General features: G+C 42.1%; 1 protein-coding gene across 2 annotated transcripts in view; it reads right to left on the reverse strand.

Annotated features, from left to right (window-relative positions):
* Positions 1 to 2,818: 2,818 nt before the first annotated feature.
* The window catches only part of PPFIA3 (PTPRF interacting protein alpha 3), a 141,279-nt gene continuing 122,458 nt past the window's right edge, over positions 2,819 to 21,639 (reverse strand). For both annotated transcript variants that reach the window (XM_066607904.1, XM_066607903.1), the window contains 5 exons: positions 19,673 to 19,848; positions 17,413 to 17,481; positions 12,953 to 13,124; positions 10,596 to 10,669; positions 2,819 to 5,899 (listed from right to left, as the gene is read on the reverse strand). In XM_066607904.1, coding sequence (XP_066464001.1) covers positions 10,611 to 10,669; positions 12,953 to 13,124; positions 17,413 to 17,481; positions 19,673 to 19,848 — 476 coding nt within the window. In that variant the 3' untranslated portion in view covers positions 2,819 to 5,899; positions 10,596 to 10,610. The remainder of the gene's footprint in view (positions 5,900 to 10,595; positions 10,670 to 12,952; positions 13,125 to 17,412; positions 17,482 to 19,672; positions 19,849 to 21,639) is intronic.

A 21,639-nucleotide genomic window follows, 5' to 3' on the forward strand; every position in this document is an offset into this window, starting at 1 on the left:
ATCTGCTCACATCTGTTAAATCTGTATGCGATTAAAATTGGTGTAGCAGGTTTAAAGTTCCCTTTATGTCCATATTATATTCAATAGCAAAGGCAATATGCCTGGATTGTCTGGGATTTGACGATAATAGCAGCGATTTCATAATATAGTACTATACTGTATGTAATGTAACATTATCATTGACATAATAAAATAAAAACCTGCACTATACTGTACATAGGAGGACAGAAATGTCTTGCCTCAGCACTGGCCGAACTTCTGTGGACAAGGCCTGCGCATTATAAAGAGGGCAGCTACAAAGTTGCTATGTGCAAAGTGAATGTAATGTAAAGGGGGTACATGTGTTAATGTGTTTGTTGTTATATTACCATATGGTGCTTGTAGCTTTAAGAGATGGTGAGTACGAGGAGCAGTCTTTGAGTGGAAAAACCACAGGAAGTGGAGTGAGTGGGTACAACTACGCTGTGGAGAAGAGCTGGGGAAAGTCTCCTGAAGATTCTGCAGAGGAGCAGTTACCATCCTACAGACCTGAACTCCTTGCAAAGTAAGGACTTGGTTTGAGTACAACCTCGGAGACTACTGCCTCCTCGTTTTCCTTACCTCTTGCCTAATTAGCCCGATTTGCCCAGAAAGACGGAAAACGAAACTCTAATCCAGGTACCTGGGTAAGGACTTGATTAACCCCGGCATATGGGCAGTGATTGTACTGAATGACTGCCAATATGGATTTATATATAAGTACATTTCACCTGGGAATGGTAGTTGTAAGTGCCATTGTTATTCGTTCATTTTGTAATTAAAGTTGGATGGCTGCAAGATGTCCGCTCCTTAGTAGTACTGCTAGTCCTGCAGAGTCTCTACGGCCAGCCAACAACCATGCTTACTTCCGAACCCGGCCCTCTCCTGAACCAATATAGCCAGAGCTGGGACACCTGTACCTTCTAGCACCCTTGCCCACATGTCAGGACAAAGGAACTACGGTGTGCCTAAAAGAACTAGGTCTGGCACCCCCAGACTCAGAGCAGGAACATCTAACTACACCTTAATCCTGAGCCTGAACCCAGTGCCATTTACAGTAGCATCTGTGCATATACTATGACTTTGATGACATGACAAACCCTCAGAATCCAAAGAACATTTCCATACAAGTTTTAGAACTCTTTAAAGAAGAACAAAGTGTTCGAAAATGATACTTTCACAGTCCCAGATCAGGTCGGAACCATGGACCATGATTCACTTTGGCAAAACTCCACAATTAAACAGCCAGCTAGAAGGCCAGCACAAATCAAAACCTACAAAGGTTGCCACTTTTTGCCCTCTTGATTCAGACCTTGGAGAGACTTACTTGAGAGTTACTCTGCAGGACGGGTGAACTTAAAGGGGTTGTCCCGCGCCGAAACGGGTTTTTTTTTTTTCAAACCCCCCCCCCCCCCCGTTCGGCGTGAGACAACCCCGATGCAGGGACGTACAGAAAGCTTACCGGAGCGCTTACCTTAATCCCCGCGCTCCGGTGACTTCTATACTTACCTGTGAAGATGGCCGCCGGAATCCTCTTCCTCCGTGGACCGCAGCTCTTCTGTGCGGTCCATTGCCGATTCCAGCCTCCTGATTGGCTGGAATCGGCACGTGACGGGGCGGAGCTACACGGAGCCTGCATTCTGCACGAGCGGCTCCATTGAAGAGAGCAGAAGACCAGGACTGCGCAAGCGCGGCTAATTTGGCCATCGGAGGGCGAAAATTAGTCGGCACCATGGAGACGAGGACGCCAGCAACGGAACAGGTAAGTAAAAAACTTTTTATAACTTCTGTATGGCTCATAATTAATGCACAATGTACATTACAAAGTGCATTATTATGGCCATACAGAAGTGTATAGACCCACTTGCTGCCGCGGGACAACCCCTTTAAGGGCCCAAGCACATGTGGGTGAAATGTAGCTGCACTTAAATTTCAGGTGTTGAGTGGAGCCGTTACACCAGCCATTAATGGAACTCAGATGGACCTCTTCGAAGGTAATACAAAGTGCTCTGCACAGCAGAGGCAACAATGAGTACAGAAGGGAAACACAATAAAATTGGTATTTTGGTAAAACATTATTTTTTTGTATAAAGTGCTTTTTCATTGATTGCTGTTCCAGATGTAACTGATATACCATTCATACAATTCACAATAATAGTAGTGAGGATATTCTGAGACCCTCATTGATCCTCAGGATGATATGGCCACAACGTTTTGTAATATGTACAAACCATTCATTAATTTCACAGACTAAGGCGATGTTCACATTGCGTCTGAGCAATGAGCCCTATAAAAAGCTCCTGGTATATATGTCGAATGTAGTCATAGGGCTCCATTGGGCTGGTATATCTTCATCGGTTTTTAATGGTATAACAAAACATAGTAGACTAAGCTTTTCCATGCATAGGCATATGGCATGATATACATCTTTATTATATGAGAATCAATGGGCAATGTATACCTATATCGTGGCATACATCAGAGTCTACCATCAAGCAATACTACCAACGTAGGCTATACATCTGACTAAGGGGTCAGAGCCTAACAGTGCTATGAATTGCACCGGCTCTGCATGTCACAAGGGCAATAAGATGTAGCTGTTATCAGAAACACTTTGAAAGTTAGTGCAATGATGGGGATTCATATTAGTTCAATTTCCAAAAACTATTGAATGGGGCCTGTACTGTAAATGGTATCTGACCAACGTGGGAAGTAAACCTAGCCCTGCTCAAACAACAAACGATGCAAATCCAACCAATTTAATACTCAAACCCTTCCAATAAACAAGGACGAGTGAACAACCAGTGCAACATATGAAACAAGGCGCATAATAAAAAGCAAGAAGGAATAAAAAAATATTTCATGTGCAAAGTATAATAAAATAATTATTTATAGCAACATTCGAGAAAAAATACACAGCTATGGCTTTTGGAATTTTTTTGTTCTATAGTGAAAAAAAAAAAAATCAAGCAAAAAAGTAGAAAAGAGATAGTTGTAACTAGTAAATGGATGCTTTTTGAACTCTCATGTTTTGATATCTCCTTGGCACAAAATATATTTAAAGCGATTTTCCCAAATTTTACATTGTACAGGTCAATCAGACTTCTCCTATGACGAGGTGGCATATGAAAACCTCCCCCACTAAATTCAATAAGAGTTGTGCAAAGTGGGCACCTCCACACTGATATGCCATGGACTTGTCCTAATTCCAATTCTGGGATAACTCCTTTAATATTCAAACCCAGAAAGACAGGCCCATCTCATAGAAAGTATAGTCTCCAACTGATGAGACTTTTTACACTACTTTTATTTTTGTATTTTTGTTAATAGCTGACCAAATACAAAGGGCTTACATTACATACCGTAGAAGGACTAGAATCCTTTCAAAAATTTACCACCACAAATTTTTGATTTACCAAAAAGCCTAAAATAAGACCAAAAGTAATTTGCAAGCAATTTTATGATCAAATGGAAGCTAAGTGATATGAATAAGTAGTTATATGCAGACATCCTTTTAAATTCACCTAAAATCAGGAGAAGCCTCAGAATTTCCAAAGCAAAGGGATGAGGGCAAGTGAACCCCTTTCTCTACCAATAGATGATTTTACGAGAGCTCGGTGCCAGATGCCATGTCCTAGATATCCAGTGCTCAACAGTGCCGCTGGTCCTTCATTTTAGAACTAGGTATGGGTGCGAGACCACCAACCTCCATTCACAGCATGTTCTGCCATGTCTATAATATGGGTTGTACATTGATTTCTAATTTCAGCACATGTATCATTTTAAAAGACCTCCAGAAAACTAACATACATTAGTCATTTCAATCTGATGGTCAATGTGGAATTGTAACTTTTTTATCACTAGAGAACAACCTTTTTGGAAAGTATAAAAACAAACAAAACAAAAAAAGCAGGAAAGGCCCCAACATCTCATTGACCAGCAGCTGCCTTTCTGGAACATCTAATGGGTCAGCAAGGCACTTCCCAATAAAATATACTCCTCTGTAAAGATTCTATAACATCCCTCTAGGTAATGCTAAGATATATAAGTACAGACTTCTTACTCAAGTGAAGGGCCAAATGGCTGACCAGTGGCTTTCCATCTTAATACCACCATCGAACACAATGGCCCTTGAGGCATCTCAATGGCATCTCGCATCTGCCCGGAGCTTTTCTAAAATGTATAATCTCTTCTTCCATGGTTGCAGGTTATAACTTGTAAATAATAAAATATGTTAATATGTCCACCACAGAGAAGTAATGAGATTCAACCTCATTTGCCATCATAATTTCCTCTCTATTTGGCACAAATATGACACAAAAAAAGACCACACGTTTAGGCAGTAACCATGAACTATCTACTCATAATATGGGACATTGGCAATGGTCTTCTGCATCTTATCCTCTCATGGGATCAAGTTATTTTTTGGGGGTACATTAAGTACCGGAGACAGTAGAAGAATATGACATACCTGCAATGAAATAGATATACTGTAATGTAACTTTTGTAAATGTCCTCCTAAAAACTGATTAATGACTTAAGGCATTTGTCCACTTCGAGAGTGACCCAACAGAGCAGTCTGAGATATTTTAATTGATATGTTTTACACAATAAGGGAAAGGGTTAGCAGCAGCCTGTGGATCTCCAGCTGTTGGAAAACCCCTTGTGACAACAGCTGGAGAACCAGAGTTTTTGTAGTGTGCTCTACGGTGAAAAAGCCATTTTACTGACCCGTTTGGAAATGGCACGGAGAATAATGAGGGCATTGGTTCCACAAAAACTTGTAATGTTGTGGATATATGGAGCACTTACAGACCCACAAGATAGCATACAAGACGAAAAAACACTCAATGTAACTGGCTCTTTTTTCACCTGTAAACAAGAATCTGTAGACTCTACAAAAAAAGTTGTAAAACTAGTAAGATTACCAACTTCTAGATGTTTCACAGAATCAGGAGTCCCAGCTTGAATCTGTAGAACACACGTTCTTAAGTTTGTTCTGAGTACCAAAAGAAAAACTGCCAAACTCTTCAGAACACGTGACAGTTGTGTGCGCATGGTCTACCTTGTGCAGTGCTATGTTGACTGGCAGTGAAAAGTAAAACAAATAAATAATAATAAATAAAAAAAATTATGATAGTACGATCGAAAACGTTGCCTTGCTCTACTGGCAATGTCGTGGCCATAAGAAGTTGATAGAACTTAATTAATGGAAAGAGCCTGGTGATGTTCTGATGGTTTTAGTTATATAGGTCCTCTTGCACCAGCGTCCATTCAGGGACATTGTTCAAATAGTCTCGAATCATCAAGGACTCTTTGATATCCAACATACCAGATAAAACATGGCTTTGTATTGAGTCTTCAGTCAATTTGAGTATTTTCGAGTGGGAATGGACTGCAATCTGCATAGCTCAAGATGAACCCAACAGAAAACAAAACACAAAGTCTAAGTCACATATCAACTATTCACCAATTCCCCTTTGGTCCCACCCAAGGTTCTATATTTTAGAGTATTTCTTCTTGACCAAAACCCCCTCAATGCTGAAAAGGTCTGCAACGACCCTCCAGCAGTCAACGGACTGGAAAAGAATTGAAATAATGAAGATGAGTTTCCAGTGCATGCTCCATCCTTTCTGCCTATAAGACGGATTATCTCCTGGATCCACGGGCAGAACATGAGGTTGCAAAAATGCTTAAATATTCTGCAGGGCTTATCTGTGTTCAGTTCACTTCTGTATTCCCCCACACAGCAAGCATCGTCCAAGTGTGCAGAAAGTGCCTTGTTTGGAAGGGTACAATAATCAGATTGGTCAAGCCCCTTTGGCGAAGTGATTGAATGTCAAAAGTGCCCTCAGTGAACTTATTGCCCTAATAATTTTTCCTGTGGAAGAAAATAAATAGGCAAGAAATTTAATAAATCACACAAAAAGGAATAATCGATATAAAACACTGACTTTTAAATCTAGGTTGGCAAATGAAGACTACTAGCTGTATTAATATTTGTGGGGCAATGCTGGAGAGCTTACTTACTCTAGGCTTCCATGCTATATTATCAGTTCTGTTCCACTTGTGATGGAAACCATTTAAATAGTGTAGATAAACATATAAAAGCACAATGTATTAGCCAGTTGCTATTTGTGCAATTCCTAGATTTACGTATAATTGTACGCTCACCCTAATTGAACCTGCAGCTTAAGGCCTTAGTCAGACGGGCGTTTTTTTGCGCGATTTGCGCATGCGCATGCGTCCGGCGATTTTTTAAAACCATTGCTTTGCAATGGTATCGGACACATGAGCGCTTTTTATGCGCTCGTCCGATAAATTATAGAACAGAAATCGCAGATTGCACCTATCTGCGATCTGCGATTCCTGTTCTCTTCACTATATGCGCTCAATGGGGCCGGCGGCAGCAGCGCCGACCCCATTGAGAACATATAGAAGACAAATCATTCTTCTCTGCCACAGCTGTAACAGCTGTGGCAGAGAAGAACGATGTTTGCCCATTGAATTCAATGGAGCCGGCAATACAGCCGACTCCATTGAAAGCAATGGGCTGCCGGCGTGCGCGGGATGAATTGTCGGGAAGGGCTTAAATATATAAGCCCTTCCCTGCAATTCATCCAGAAAAGTGTTAAAATAAAAAATATATATATACTCACCTGCTCCCGGCAGCCGGAGTTCCGCGCGGCCGGCCTGCAGTGGGTGTGAAGGGGGTGTGAGTCAGACCTGCCCCCTGATTGGCTCAGCGCTGAGCCAATCAGGGGGCAGGTCTGTCTCACACCCCCTTCATACCACTGCAGGCCGGCCGCTCTGAACTCCGTCTGCCGGGACAAGGTAAGTATGTATATATTTTTTATTTTAACACTTTTCTGGATGAATTGCAGGGAAGGGCTTATATATTTAAGCCCTTCCCGACAATTCATCCCACACTCGCCCGCAGCGCATTGCTTTCAATGGAGTCGGCTGTATTGCCGGCTCCATTGAATGCAATGCGCTGGACAGCTCCAGCCCGTTTCTAATGAAACACGGCTAGGAGCAGATTTTCGGGCGATTTTCGGGCACCGGTCACGCGATTTGCGGATGCGCATCCGTCATGCGATCCGCAAATCGCGCGAAAAAACGCCCGTCTGACTAAGGCCTAAAAGGTGTTATGTCATAAAAACCCTCTGTCCAATTTCCCTACTAGGACATAATAATAATCTTTATTTATATAGCGCCAACACATTCCGCAGCGCTTACAAGACAGGGGGAATAAAAACGGTTACATGTAGTAATCAGTTGATGGAAACAGTAGGGGTGCGTGTCCTGCTCCAACGAGCTTACATACTACAAATAATAGGGTAATACAGACGGTAAGGGGCTGGAGATGTGCACGGTATGGTGAGGTGGAGAGTGTGGGATGCTCTACACACAGACAATTGTCAAATTGGGCTGTATAGTGGTATAGTGGCTGAATTGACATGACTGCAGGGGGCGGTTAATTACGGTTAGCAGGGATTACAGTCAGTAGGACAGGGAGCATGTTATCAGGGGGAGTAACGAGGGTTTGGTTTAGGGGATATGGTATGCCTCCCTGAAGAGGTGCGTTTTAAGAGCACGCCTGAAATTTTGTGTGTCAGTGATTGCCCAGATAGTTTTGGGTAGCGCGTTCCAGAGGACTGGTGCTGCTCTGGAGAAGTCTTGGAGGCGGGAATGAGAGATTGGAATTAAAGTGGTACTCCGTCTGATTTCAATAGCAGAGGGGAGGGAGTGCCTGGGTGGTGAATTGAGATGAGGGAAGCAGTATAGGGCGGTGCAGTGCTGTGAAGGGTTTGTGGATCAGGGTAGTGAGTTTAAATTGTATTCTGTATTTGAAAGGCAGCCAGTGCAGTGACCGGCACAGGGCAGAGGTGTCCGAGTAGCGGCTGGACAGGAAGAGGAGCCTGGCTGCCGCATTCAGGATGGATTGGAGAAGGGAGAGTCTGGTGTGGGGGAGGCCGATCAGCAGCATAAGTAAATTACTCCCTCTGGTGAACCCATTCCATCCCTGTATTACAAGGTGCGTTATATATTTCCAAGGCAAGCATGTAATACTGCATGTCTGGCCAGCCAGAGCTTTCCCCAGCAATAACAGTTAATCCCTAGTGGTTCCAGGAACTGGACCTGAAATGACTTGTTATCTGATGGTTGCTAACCAGGACAGACATCCTTAGAGAAGATGTTGAGTCAGTACTTTTAACCCTTGAAGAAACTGCAATTTCTCATATTTTCCTTTTTGCTTTTTCATCCCCACTTTTCAAGAGCTATAACTTTTTTTATTTTTCTGATGAAATACCGGTAGTTGTATGAAGGCTCTTTTTTCTCTGGCACTAGCTGTATTTTTTAATAGTAGAAGCTGTATTTTTTAATAGTAGCTCTTTTTTCTCTGGGACTAGCTGTATCTTTTAATAGTAGCATTTAATGTACAAAATAATGTATTGAAAAACATTACATTTTGGTTATGGTGCATTTTGGTGCCGAAAAAATTACATGCTCACTTTAGTTTGAAGGTTAGTACAAATGTGGCAATAACAAATTTATACAGTTTTTTAAGTAATACTTCTAAAAAAGAAGAGATCCCTTTAAAAAAAAAAATACACTGATAACTTTTTTTAATTTTTCCATCGGTGGGGCTGTGTGAGGGCTTGTTTTTTGCAAGGTGACTTGTAATTTTTATCGGTACCCTTTTGGGGTACATAAGACTTTTGGTCATTTTTTTATTCAATATTTTTTAGGAGACGGGGTGTCCAAAAAGTGCAATTTTGATTACATGTATTTTTTACGACTGTGTTCACCATGTAGGATAAATTATATATATATTGGCAATACCAAATATGTTTATTTTAGTTATATTTTTTTATATGAGCAATGGGAAAAATCTTTTTTAACTTTTAAATTTTTTTACATAGTTTTAAAAATTTTATTTAACTTATCTGCAACATTTTTTTTAGTCCCCACGGGGGACTTGAGTTTCATTGCTATTACAGTAAACCGCAATACTTCAGTATTGCAGTACATTGTATTTTTAACAATCATCTATTAAAACCCTGCCACTGGCAGAGCTTAAAGGCACTTTTACACACAACGATGATTGCTCAAAATTCGCTCAAAAGCCATCTTTTGAGCAATAATCATTTTGTGTAAATGTGCCCCTCTTTCACATTTCTGCCAAACAATGATTTTATGTTCGGCATAAAATCCATCATTTGGCAGAAGAGCTGATAGCAGGGACTTCACACTGTGTTCTCCGCGGGGAGCACTGATAACATTTTCTCAGCTGTCAGCCCCATGGCAGATCAAAGGGTATGTATTCAGAGAACAGACCACCCGCTGTTCTCTGAATATAGCTCCCGGCGGGTCACACGCATTAATAAGCTACTAATTGGCATTAGTACCAATTAGTAGTTTATGCAAAATGATCGCTCAAAAGCCATCTTTTGAGTGATCATCTTTTCATCTTTGTGTGTAAAAGGGCATTAAAGCGGCTCTCCGGGCCTGGAGGAACAAAGACGGCTGCACCAGCTTCTGGCCAGTTAGTACACAGTGTACATCACATAGTCAGAGAAGCCTTTAGTAGGCTCTGGGCTGCCATGTGGACTCATCAACACTCTAATTCTGTTACGGGGGGGGGGGGGGGCAGATGGGGTGCTAGAAGTTAGCCACCCCCTCTCTGGCTGGCTGCTAAGATGCGCTGTCAATTATGATAGTGGCATCTAAACAAACAGTTAATGGTAGCAAATGGACCCCTTCCATCACTTCCATATGGCATTATATGCCAGATTCGACAACTCCTTTAAGTAGCAATGTATTGCAATAGTATTATGATTAGAGATGAGCGAGTATACTCGCTAAGGGCAATTGCTCGATCGAGCATTGCCCTTAGCGAGTACCTGCCCGCTCGGGAGCAAAGATTCGGCTGCCGGCGGCGGGTGGGGAGCTGCGGGGGAGAGCGGGGAGGAACGGAGGGGAGATCTCTCTCTCTCCCTCTTTCCCCCCCGCTGACTGCCGCAACTCACCTGTCACCCGCGTCGGCAGCCGAACCATTTCTCACGAGCGGGGAGATACTCACTAAGGACAATGCTCGATCGAGTAATTGTCCTTAGCGAGTATGCTCGCTCATCTCTAATTATGATCAGAAGCATGTATATTACAGGCATAGTTGCATTAAATTTTCAATTTGCAGACCAACAAGCACATCTACCATTTATAGCTGCAAGTAGCATGTCGGTAGAGTCATGAAATCAACAGTCTGTGACTGCTCACAGGCCTGCAGGGCAGCCATCAGAAATTCAAATTACTGTACAACCGTCTACCTTTCTATATAAGATACATTATAGTTACATCTTATTATGGAGTTGCTCTTCATGTATTTTTCTAATAATAAGGTGGAGCTTCACCTCAAACTGCTCAGATTGTATGGGAAAGTTGATCAATTCAAAGGACCTATATTTGAGATACAGTCAATGAATTGACGCTCTGGACAACTTCTTCTGCATCACAGTTCTAAGTTAAGAGGATTTTACACCTTTCGAAACACCCCCCTCACCATTCCCACTCACCGCATTAAGACGGCATTAACAGGAATAGGTTCTGACTGAGACGTTGTCTGCTCGCTGGCTGCTGGAAGGACTTCCTGAAAATGCAGATAGAATTTATTTTAAGGTACTGCATGATGCACACCAAAACAACTCTATTATAAAAGTCCTACAAACTAGAGGTTTAACTCATGGTTTCCGAATAAAAGAATGAAGTGAGGATTGGGTTACCTCCATTCTACAGCTATAAGTTCAGAGTCATTTTTTAACATTTGCAAATAAGGAATATGGAACAATAACTCTGCAGCGCCACCTACTGGAAGGCAGCATTTCTGCAAGTCAGTGTAAGACTCTTTATACAAGCCTTGTAACAATGACTGGGAATTGGAAGCCAGCTTTTTTACATTTGTAATGCACAGGAATTTACATTTGCGGAAGAAGAAATATATATTTCTACTGGTTTTGAGAAAACTACAGAGAAAACTACTAAAATATTGTCTCTTCAAGAGGTTGTATGAAGTAAAAAAAAAAGGATCTGAGCTTTTATTCCAAAAACAATGCCACTGGCTATGGGCTATGGCTGGTAGTGAAACATTCACCTGAATGGAGGTGATTCGTAATATCAGACACAACCTATAGACAAATGTGGAGCTGTTTTTGGAAAACAATGCAGATCCTTTTGTCTAATCTTGGACATTGCCTTTAAATGCAGCACTGGTATCTATCTCTTCCAAATGCCCCAAATAAATCATGTTCGGCTGTAGCGGGCATGATAATTCCTCTGGAAGTGGCTAGTATCTTAGAAAGCACAGTATTGGAAATTGTCAGGATGCCCCATACACATTAGATTACCAGCTGTTCCTTCTGACTTTAAAGGGGTTATCAAGAGATAACTTTTTTTCAAAAGCTGTCCACCACGTTTGTAGCAACATAAAACAAGTCATACTCTACTCCCCCATTCCCCTGCCACTCCGGTTCCACCAATGCCTAGTCCCTCGCTGGTCTTCATTTCTGGTAATCCATCTGCAGCCCGTCATTAGTTGCAGGGGTTGCAAGTCCCTGTGTTAGACAGTCATCACTCTGCAACCAGAGGTGAAGATCAGCGAAGTTGTCCCTGTAGTTCTAAACAGAGCTACTAAAATATGGACAGCGCTGTTTCCAGAACTCTCTGTACTCACAGCTGGTCTGGGAATCAGCTGATTGGTGTGGATCCCAAGATGAGGACCCTAACTGATCAGCTACTGAAGACCTATTCTGAGGATAGGTGGTCATCAATAGTAAACGTCTGGACAAGCCCTTTACCCTAAGCCTGATGTGTACGTTTATGGGACATTGTAGCAAGATAGCTGTTCAAATGGGCATTCAGTCAACAGATATCTAATCAGTATGGCAAGCTTTAGGCTTCGTTCATACAGGACAGAAATCCAGCAGATTGTCCACATGGAAATTACGCAAGATTTTTCTACAGCGGAAAGGCTATCAGCGCTATCCCGTGGAGAACTCAGCGTGGGGTCTGATAAGACAACACAATGATTTTCAAGCTGGCTTGAAGTCAGCAATAAACGAACAGTGCACGATTAGACACAGCGATTATCCCTCAAAAGATGGCTTTTGAGCAAATTTTGAGCGATAATCGTGTCTAAATGGGCCTTTAGGCTTGTTCCTACTTTGCTTTAGTGGTATCAATTAGACAAGCCATAATAGTGTGATTGATAACAGTTCAGCCTCACCAATCCAAAGAACAAGTTTTCACTTAGCCATTTCCTTATCTCTCATATACTGTATCTCAACTGAGATGAGGACCAGGACCTTCTCATTATCAGAAGCACTGGGGTGATTGGACAATTGATGATCATACTTTTATAGCAAATATAATGTGCCTTAAAGTGAATGAGCAGAAAGCCCCTTTTATGCAAGTGGGAGATGTGTCCTTCCTTGTACCTTCACTCAAGACTGTAATAAAAATGTAACGTTAAAGCCGTTGTCCAACTGTAAATGATTGATGGCTTATCCTCAGGATAGTTCATCAATAGTAGACCTGTGCATGTCTACCCACCTGGGAGTCCTACTGCTAAGCTGTTCTCTAGGCTGGTGCGCTTCTGCACCGAGATGATTTTTGCAGGAAGCAGACAGCTCCATTCCCACTGCAGTGGCCAGGCTTGGTATTGCAGGCATAAAAGTGACTGAAACTTCCCTGTAATTCCAAGCCTGGCCACTGCAATGAGAATTGAGGTTTCCGTTTTCTGTAGCAATCAGCTCAGTGCACAAGTGCATTGGTCCAGCGAACAGCCAGTTGGCAGGGGTCCTAGGACACTTGGACAACCACTTTTAGAGAATATTCAGTGAGTCCAGCCTTCTATATAACTTCACCATAATTCTACCTTCAGACTGCATCTTTCGTAGCTGCACAGCGGGTGAGGTAATAGAGGAGACGGCAGCAGTTCGGAAGTTCGCCGGCAACATTTCAGCTGAATCTGGACTAACTCCTCGGAGATCCTTCTCACGGAACATCTTTCTCCAGGAAGGAGACCGACTAAATGTCTTGGCACTGTCCTAAAATGATGAGAAGCCACAAGAGAATTAATGCATTAGTGTAATTTATGAACTTTCTGGCATAAAACAAAGAACTGTAAAATGATGTCTCATATACAAGTATTGCATTGCAGTTAACAAGTCTAACATTATAGCTCTACCATAAACATGTCTATTCAGCTCGGTCAAACGGGGCATGCCGTCTCAAGAGTTGGAATGTTGAGCACCTGTGTTTTGCTGCTTATCTCTCAAGAAAATGAATTATTGGTAGGGTTAACATTAAACCCATCCAACTATTTTTCTCCCCAGTAGGAGGGGATGGAGAATAATCTAGCTGCCTTCAGACAAATACCTAATGCGTAAGGTCAGCTTAAAAGAACCCCTCTCATTTTAAAGGGTTATTCCAATCATAAGTAGCACTGGCATATTGCTAGGATATACATTTACTTCATGATCATCTCTGGGACCCTCACCGATCAACTGAGCTTAAAGATTGACAGCATTTAAGGTGAATGGCTTTCAGCCAAAGCTATTCCTCGACCCTCAATCATACAGGCTGGTGCAGATGCAGAGGCTGGTACAGAGTACTGTGTAAGTGTTGTCAATGGGGAAAAGGGTATAAGCCGCTGCCATACACCTCTGGCAGTGGCATATCTCCTGTAAGAACAAAGGATCATGTAGAAATCAAGTATGTCTGACCCTTTTGCTGTGGGGGAGAGTCGGGACGTCCCCCATACACATTGGATGGTCGACCATATAACGTGTATGGGCACCTTAAGAAGCATAAAGCTTTTAGGCTTTTTTTACCACCTGCTGTGTAGGTTATTACTCACAGCTCCACTCAAATGAATGAGTTGCAGTTCCCTGCACAGTGATAACCAGTCTCCAGTTTATGGCAGCCTGCCACGTCTACAAACTGCACACATAAAACAGTCTACTTCTGCTGTTAGGCATGAAGGATTTTCCCCAACTTGGCCTGTTATTGTTAAAATAGCTATTTATGCAATTCCCTAATATATTCTTTAGATCGTAATTTTACAAGAACTGGTTGTGTAATCACTTAAAATGTAACAGCGGTATAATACAGAGCAAAAACTTTTTTTTCTCCAGGATTATTACAGAAAATGGGCAAAGCAACAAGACGTTTCTTCTGAATGTAAGAGGTTAATCCTTGCAGTTCTCCAGCGACATCCAGGGCAATGTCTACAGGGCACAATCTCCATTCTGCTCACTCAAGTCACACGCAATGGGTCACTGTTCAAAGTGTGCTCAGCCAGCCGTGAAAGTGACTCAAAGTGTATCCCTGCGGGCAGCGCCGCCGTACAAAGGGCTTGGCACATAACTGCAGAGAATCATTCTGCTTCATCCTTCTTCTGTTGTATCGCTTTTTGCAGTATGTCATTTCCAGCATACTGTACACTGTATTTCAATAGTTTAAAGACCTACAGCAGTGAAATGCTTTGCCTCTATCACTGTGCAGTTTGCACCAATTTCAATTTAGCAGCATTTTTTCTATTATTTATTCTAATGGCAACAACACAGTCTGCAATGTTGTATGGGGAAAGAAGCCGCATGCAGTATTGCCAGTTTTATTAACCATGGCAGCTTTAGATCCATTGTATATTATTACCAGTAAAGGACACTTATTTCGGTGGGTTCTGCTCGTATTATAATACAATCATGCCTAACTGGTGGCCACATGCGTCTGCTGTTCTCTCTCCCAGCTGGAAAGCAACATGGGGTCTGTAGTTGTCATTTATGAGGGAGTTGCTATCTGAGTGATGCCATGAGGGACATACAGTCAGGAGAAAAACTAAGTACATCCTCTATGAATTCTATGGTTTCACATATCAAGACATGATGAAAAAACATCAGGTATTAAAATTAGTTAAATACAACCTCAGATAAACACATAACAAGTTACACATTTCATTTTTTAACATAGACTAGGCCAAAATGCAGAAGCAGTGTGTGAAAAATTAAGTACACCCAAAAAAATCAATGGCTTGTAGAACCACCTTCAGCAGTAACAACTTGAAGTAATTATTTTCTGTATGACTTAATCAGTCTTTCACATCATTCTGGAGGGATTGTGTCGCACTCTTCTTTACAACATTGCTTCAGTTCATTGAGGTTTGTGGGCATCCGTTTATGCGCAGCTCTTTTAAGACACCACCATTTCAGTTGGGTTGGGATCTAGACATTGACTGGGTCATTGCAACACCTTAACTCTTTTCTTTTTCAGTCATTCTGATTTGCTGGTGCGCTTGGGATCATTGTCCTGTTGAATGACCCAGCTTTGATTGAGCTTTAGCTTTTGGATAGATGGCCTCACATTTGACTCTAGCATACATTGATATTTAGAGGAGTACATAGCCGACTCAATGACTGCAAGGTGCCCTGGTCTTGCGGCTGCGAAACAAGCAGAAATCATCTCCTCTCCACCACTATACTTGACAGTTACTATTAGGTGTTTGTGCTGCTATGTTATTTTAGGTTTTCACCAAATGTAGCATTGGGCATTATGTACAAACATCTCCACTTTGGTCTTGTCTGTCCAAAGGACATTGTTGCAGAGGTCTTGTGATTTGTTCAGTTGCAACTTTGCAAACTTTAGCCGTGCTGCCATGTTCTTTTTAGAAAGAAGAAGCTGTCTCCTGGCAACCCTTTCAAACAAGCCATACTTGTTCTGTGTTTTTCTAATTGTACTGTCGTGAACTTCAACATTTAACATGTTAATTGAGGCCTTTAGAGTCTGAGATGTTGCTCTTGGGTTTTTTGCAATTTCTCTGAGCATTGCACAGTCTGACCTAGAGGTGAATTTACTGGGACATCCACTGCTTGGAAGATTGTCAACTGTGTTGAATATTTTCTATTTGTGAATAATTTTTCTCACTGTAGAATGATGGACTGCAAAAGGGTTTGGAAATGGCCTTATGTTGTTGTTAGCCGTTTTGTCGTTCAGAACCCTCGGTGACCCTAAAGGCGAGCTTCCTCCTTGCTTTTCGGTTTTGCACTGCTTCTTTCAGTTGGTTGATATCCATGCCAGTATCATTGACAGTAACCCTTATAATCCTTCTCAAAATGATGAGCAACTACGATTGCTTCTCTAAGAGCATTGCTGATGTCTTTTCACCTGCAAAATGCCAAACTCCTGCTTCAATAGAGGTAGTCACATTTGTTGATGGTCAATTAATAAGCACCGGCCTGCTACTTATCTTCTTAAATCCGATTGAAGAATGAAGAGTGTACTTAAGTTTTCACACACTGCTTCTGGCAAAAATTTTGTTAAATAAATATTGACACTCTATAATCTGTTGTTGTTCATCTGCGCATAAGCGTAGCAACAGGGGTCGCGGTGGCGCCCCGGCCCCTGTGCTCAGGGGCCCCAAGGCCGCCCTCTGCCATACACATATGCACATTCAGTGCATTAATGGCTTGCCGTTCTGTCTGCAGCAAGGCTCCAATCACGCGGCAGGGAGAATGGCCAGCCTGAGAGGAAGCAGGGAAGATGAGGAGGGAGGCAGTCACATAGGCCGGCAGGGCACAGAGAGGCTATAATCATGTGCTGCCCCTGCTTCCTTGTGAACGGAAGCTGCTGCTACCACATAGAGGAGAAGTGGTCTGGGCCCCGGGGTATATATATATATATATATATATATATATATATACATATACATATACACACATATATGTGTGTATCTCTCTGTCTATCCATCTATATCCTATCTATGTATCTTTCTGTTTATGTATCTATATCCTATCTAGCTATCTATCTGTATTCTATCTTATATATATCTATCTCATAACTATCTATTTTCTATCTATCTTATATCTACCTAATATCTATCTTTCTATCCATCTAGCTCATATCTATTTATCTATCTCCGATCTCATATCTATCTAGATATTACATAGATATTAGATAGAGATAGATAGATAGATAGACAGATAGATGGATAGATATGAGAAAGGAGATAGATCGATAGATAGATAAATAGATAATAGGTAGATAGATAATGATAAATAGATAATAGATAGATATATATGAGATAGAATACAGCTAAATAGATAGATATGAGACAGATAGATAGATAATGATAAATAGCTAATATATATGAGATAGAATACAGATAGATGTGTTATTTTGGACATTTTATACATTTTATACCATGACCTGCTCAAGTTAAACTCAATCTTTTGATACATAAATATGAAGTATGCGAGCCACTGTTATACCAGCGTTGTGCAGTGCATTACATTTCACAGGGTGTTAATATCTAAAGGGTGTGTATTTGCAGTAGCTCACCTCATCGAGTCGTCGCTCTGTCCCCATAGTAATGAGATTGCTGTACTCCTTTTCCAGCACTTGCCGAGCCTAACAACAAAAGACAAGGCATCAGTGGTGCCGCCTAGAGGAAGGAGTGAGGGTTTATTATGCTTGCACTAAGGTAGCACTGTCAAACCTGAGACGATAGAGTAGACAGAAGATATGCTGGAGGACGTACACTCCATAAATAATAAACACAGCCAAGTCTAAGTGAAGAGTATGGGCACCATCCCAAAGGACCAGCAGAGAAAGGACAGACTTGGTTTGGTAAAGAGACACAAATCTTGTAACAGCAGTATTGCTACATCCCACAATTCCAATAAACTCACAATGCTGTTCTAAAATCCCCCAAATAAAAACCACCGCCCATAAGGCTGCCTTCACACAGGACACAAATGCTGCGAAATTTCTGTGACATTTGCTGTGGAAAAGCCACATCATCCACACTACAAGCCGTGAGACAAGATCAACCTCTCCAATGCAAATGTTAAAACCCACAGCAAACCCAAACCAAAATCCAGCCCATTTAGGTGCGGATTTGGCCTCTGTAGATTTGCTACATAGTCGCTGGAATAATGTGAGTCCAGGCACTAATCCATATTGTAACATTGTTATACATACCATTCAGCTGTTTTTCTAGTTTTATCCTTTACTTGGAAAGCTGGGTGATGTCTTTATTATGGATGGCAATACAACCCAACTTTAACAGAACCATGGATCTGCAAAGTTACTTTTTGGATTAAAATGTTTTTATTGAACATGTTTTGTTATTTTGTAATAACAAATCTCTCTCGCATAGACGCCTTGCAAACCATCCATGGTCCATTAGAGAATATAAAGTTCTGTGGTGCATAAAAAAAACTGTTTTTGCTTATAATTTGTGACTTTACAGGTTTTTCATACTTTCATTTCTGAGTCACATTGTTCTTTCTGTCGCGGTATTTTCTTCTTTTTGCAATCTCCAGAGATTAGAACAAGATAGCAGAGCCAGCCGTATCCCTATTAGTACCCATAGGTAAATACCGTTGTCACAGAATAATGCAGAGTGTTACGCTGGCTTCACACTAACAGATTCCTATTGCGGAGTCCGCAATCGGCATCTGCAGCAAATTGGACGCATTGAAAGGCATGTACTTTCATTTTTTTGCTCACACTCGCTGATACGAATTGCGGCATGCTCTATTTTGCTGCGGATTCTGCACAGACAGCTTCCATTGAAGTCAATGGAGGCCGTCCGACCCATACGCTGTGGGTACCCGCGTCATTGCTAAGCGACAGCGTGAGAAATACAAATATTGAAAAAAATAAACCTGTACTGCGCATGTCCAAGGGCAAGCCACCGTGCTCATCCGCATTACAGATATCACAGGTACGCAGGGTGGCCGTCAGGGCTCACAGCCGGAATCCACTGCGGGAACTCACATGTGGAATTCGACCCTTGCAGATGGAATATAGATAGTGATCGTAATACAATGCATGTACCAAAGTGGTTGTGTTCTGTGCTTACATAGCCGCCCTATTTATTTCCGGAAACAAGACTTTTTCTGTATATTGATTGTCCCCTTCCCTATAGATCAGACACTTGGGATATTTCTAAGTAGATTCAGCAGTGCCAACCCAGGAGGGCTCAACCATTTTAACCATATTTTATTATAGTTGTGACCAGCTTTTTGTTTAAGATCTATCCCTTTTTCCCATGGCAATAGTCTATTAACTTAGTCTCTAAACCCTCTTGAGGGACATTGTTACGCGATTGTTCAAAATTCATTAAAACGAACGAAAATGCGTGATCATCGTTATGTCTAACTGCAAAAAAGTCGTTCACCATTTGTTTACTTTCGCTATGGCTGACTTTCAACCAGCATAAAAATCATCGCTGACTTCTCGCTGCATGTAAAAGCTCTTACAGATGTTTGCCTGTGCCGGTGAGCCCCATAGGGTATATGGAAAAGGGTTGTTGAGATGAGACAACCAGTCTAATGGAAGAAGACAACTCAAAGCCGTATAGGTATCGGTGCCGATTTCATACAAGTATTCTGCTCCATCAATGTGATGTCAATATATATCACGTGATCTCGTTCTCTTCACAGCACCCTGTTCACAGTGACAACCACCTCGTTACAAATTAACCCCCAAGCAATTTGACATTTTGACATTAGATTGTCCCTTTAAATACGAGAAGAAAATGAAATTACAGGAATTATGATCGTTTTCTTTTCATCACCAGTAAGAGACTGACCTGCGTGTTCTGTGTTGGGATCTGTAGCAGCAATGCCAGGTCATTACAGTCGAACGTGTCATCTAATGCAACGAGAGCACCGTGGACCCCACTCTCCTGCAAGTTATTGGCATACTCCTTCAGCCCCAAAGACTGCACCCAGCACATTACCCGTTCATTGGACCAAACCATGACATCTGTAAAAGAGCAGGGAAATAAGACTAACATTAAAGTGCCACTCTAGTGATTTTTAATTCATTCATTATGTAGCTATCCCCCAGTATATACAAGTGGGTTAGTGTTACCTTAGCTAACCAGCTCGACCAACTAAAAATACCACTTATTTCCTGGCTAGGTAGGAAAAAACCTTATTTCTACATATATTCTCCCGCCCATTATTTATATCCTGCACTCGGTGCCAATCGACCTACCCATTACCTTCTTCTCACAAATGCACAAACTATTCCGTGACTATATCTGGGGAGGGCATAACCCGAGATTGTCCTTTTCATTCCTGAGCCAAAAGCGCCCCCAAGGAGGTACGGGACTCCCAGACCTCCAGCTATACCACAAGGCGATTCACATCGCCAGATGGATCCTCTTAATAGATAACACAATTGCCTCCCCAACACTTTGTATGGAAAGGACAATACTTGGGAAGGATAACCAGGGTCTGCTCTGGGTCAATGGTCTCACACAAGATAAACATGTGCACCTTAACCCCATCACAAAATGCACTATCAAGGTAGTGAAACATGCACGGATGGGAGTGACAAGTGCAAAGTCCCTCCCCCCCCCTTCCCCATGACACCAGCTTCTTTAATACCCTCTATTCTAGCCAATAAACCATGGGGAAGTGAAGGAATATGGGATAAACTCCAATCCACCACAATTTATGATATTCTTAAGGGCCCCACTTTGACAGACCCGATGCAGCTAGACAGCTGGCTCCCACAACCACCCCGCAACTTCTTGGAAAGGGCTACTCTATATCGCTCACTGAGACAGTTCCAATCCACCCACCTTGAGAACTCGAGAGACCTGACATGGTTTGAGACATATACTTCCCTACCCTCTCGACCGAACAAGTTGGTTACACATCTTTATAAAGGACTTCTGTTGCAAAAAGCCTCAGAAAGGCCCTGGTTTTTGAGGGAATGGGAAAGAGAATTGGGACTTACTCTCAGTCGAGAAGATACCCTAAAAGTCCTGAAAAATTCCCACGGGTTCTCAAAATGCGTTCGCACACAGGAAAACTCTTACAGGCTGTTGACCAGGTGGTATAGAACCCCGGTCACAACTTCCAAAATGAACCCGACATCCACAGACGTTTGCTGGAGATGTGAGGAAGAAAAAGGGACAGCCCTCCATATTTGGTGGGAATGTTCAAAAATTAAGCCCTACTGGCGGTCAGTCACCAACATTATCAACAAAATATGCCATACCTCTTACTCCTTTAGACCGGAGGAGATACTTATCTGGCTCCCCACAAACCATTTCAAACCCTCAAAAAAAAGTTTGCCTACAATCCTTTTAACGGCAGCTAAGCTCCTGACACCCCTCTTCTGGAAAGAGAAGGAGATTCCACAAATCCGCCAGTGGTTAGACAGGATAGCGCAAATCTTCCGGTTTGAGGAAATCCTGGCGTGGGAGGCCAACACCAGGGACGACTTCACGGCCCTTTGGACCCCATGGATTTGCTCTCAGAACAATCCAGATCTCGCCACAACCTAAAATAAAGGATCTGCCTATGTTCACACCACAATATAAGGACAACATCTTGCTGTTTGTTCTCCCAAATTGTTTTCCCCAATTGTTTTTCCTAAATCTACCCCACCTGATCACACCCGGTTCCCCTAGGTGTATTTCTCATTACACCTCGCACCCTCATCACCCCCCCCCCCCCGGCCTATGCCCCTGATTGTCCTCCCCGTTACCTGGCCGGAAGTATGCTATACATGACAGAAGCGTTATATTTATTCTGATGT

This window comes from Eleutherodactylus coqui, chromosome 6, assembly GCF_035609145.1.
Source record: "Eleutherodactylus coqui strain aEleCoq1 chromosome 6, aEleCoq1.hap1, whole genome shotgun sequence".
NCBI classification, from domain to species: domain Eukaryota; kingdom Metazoa; phylum Chordata; class Amphibia; order Anura; family Eleutherodactylidae; genus Eleutherodactylus; species Eleutherodactylus coqui.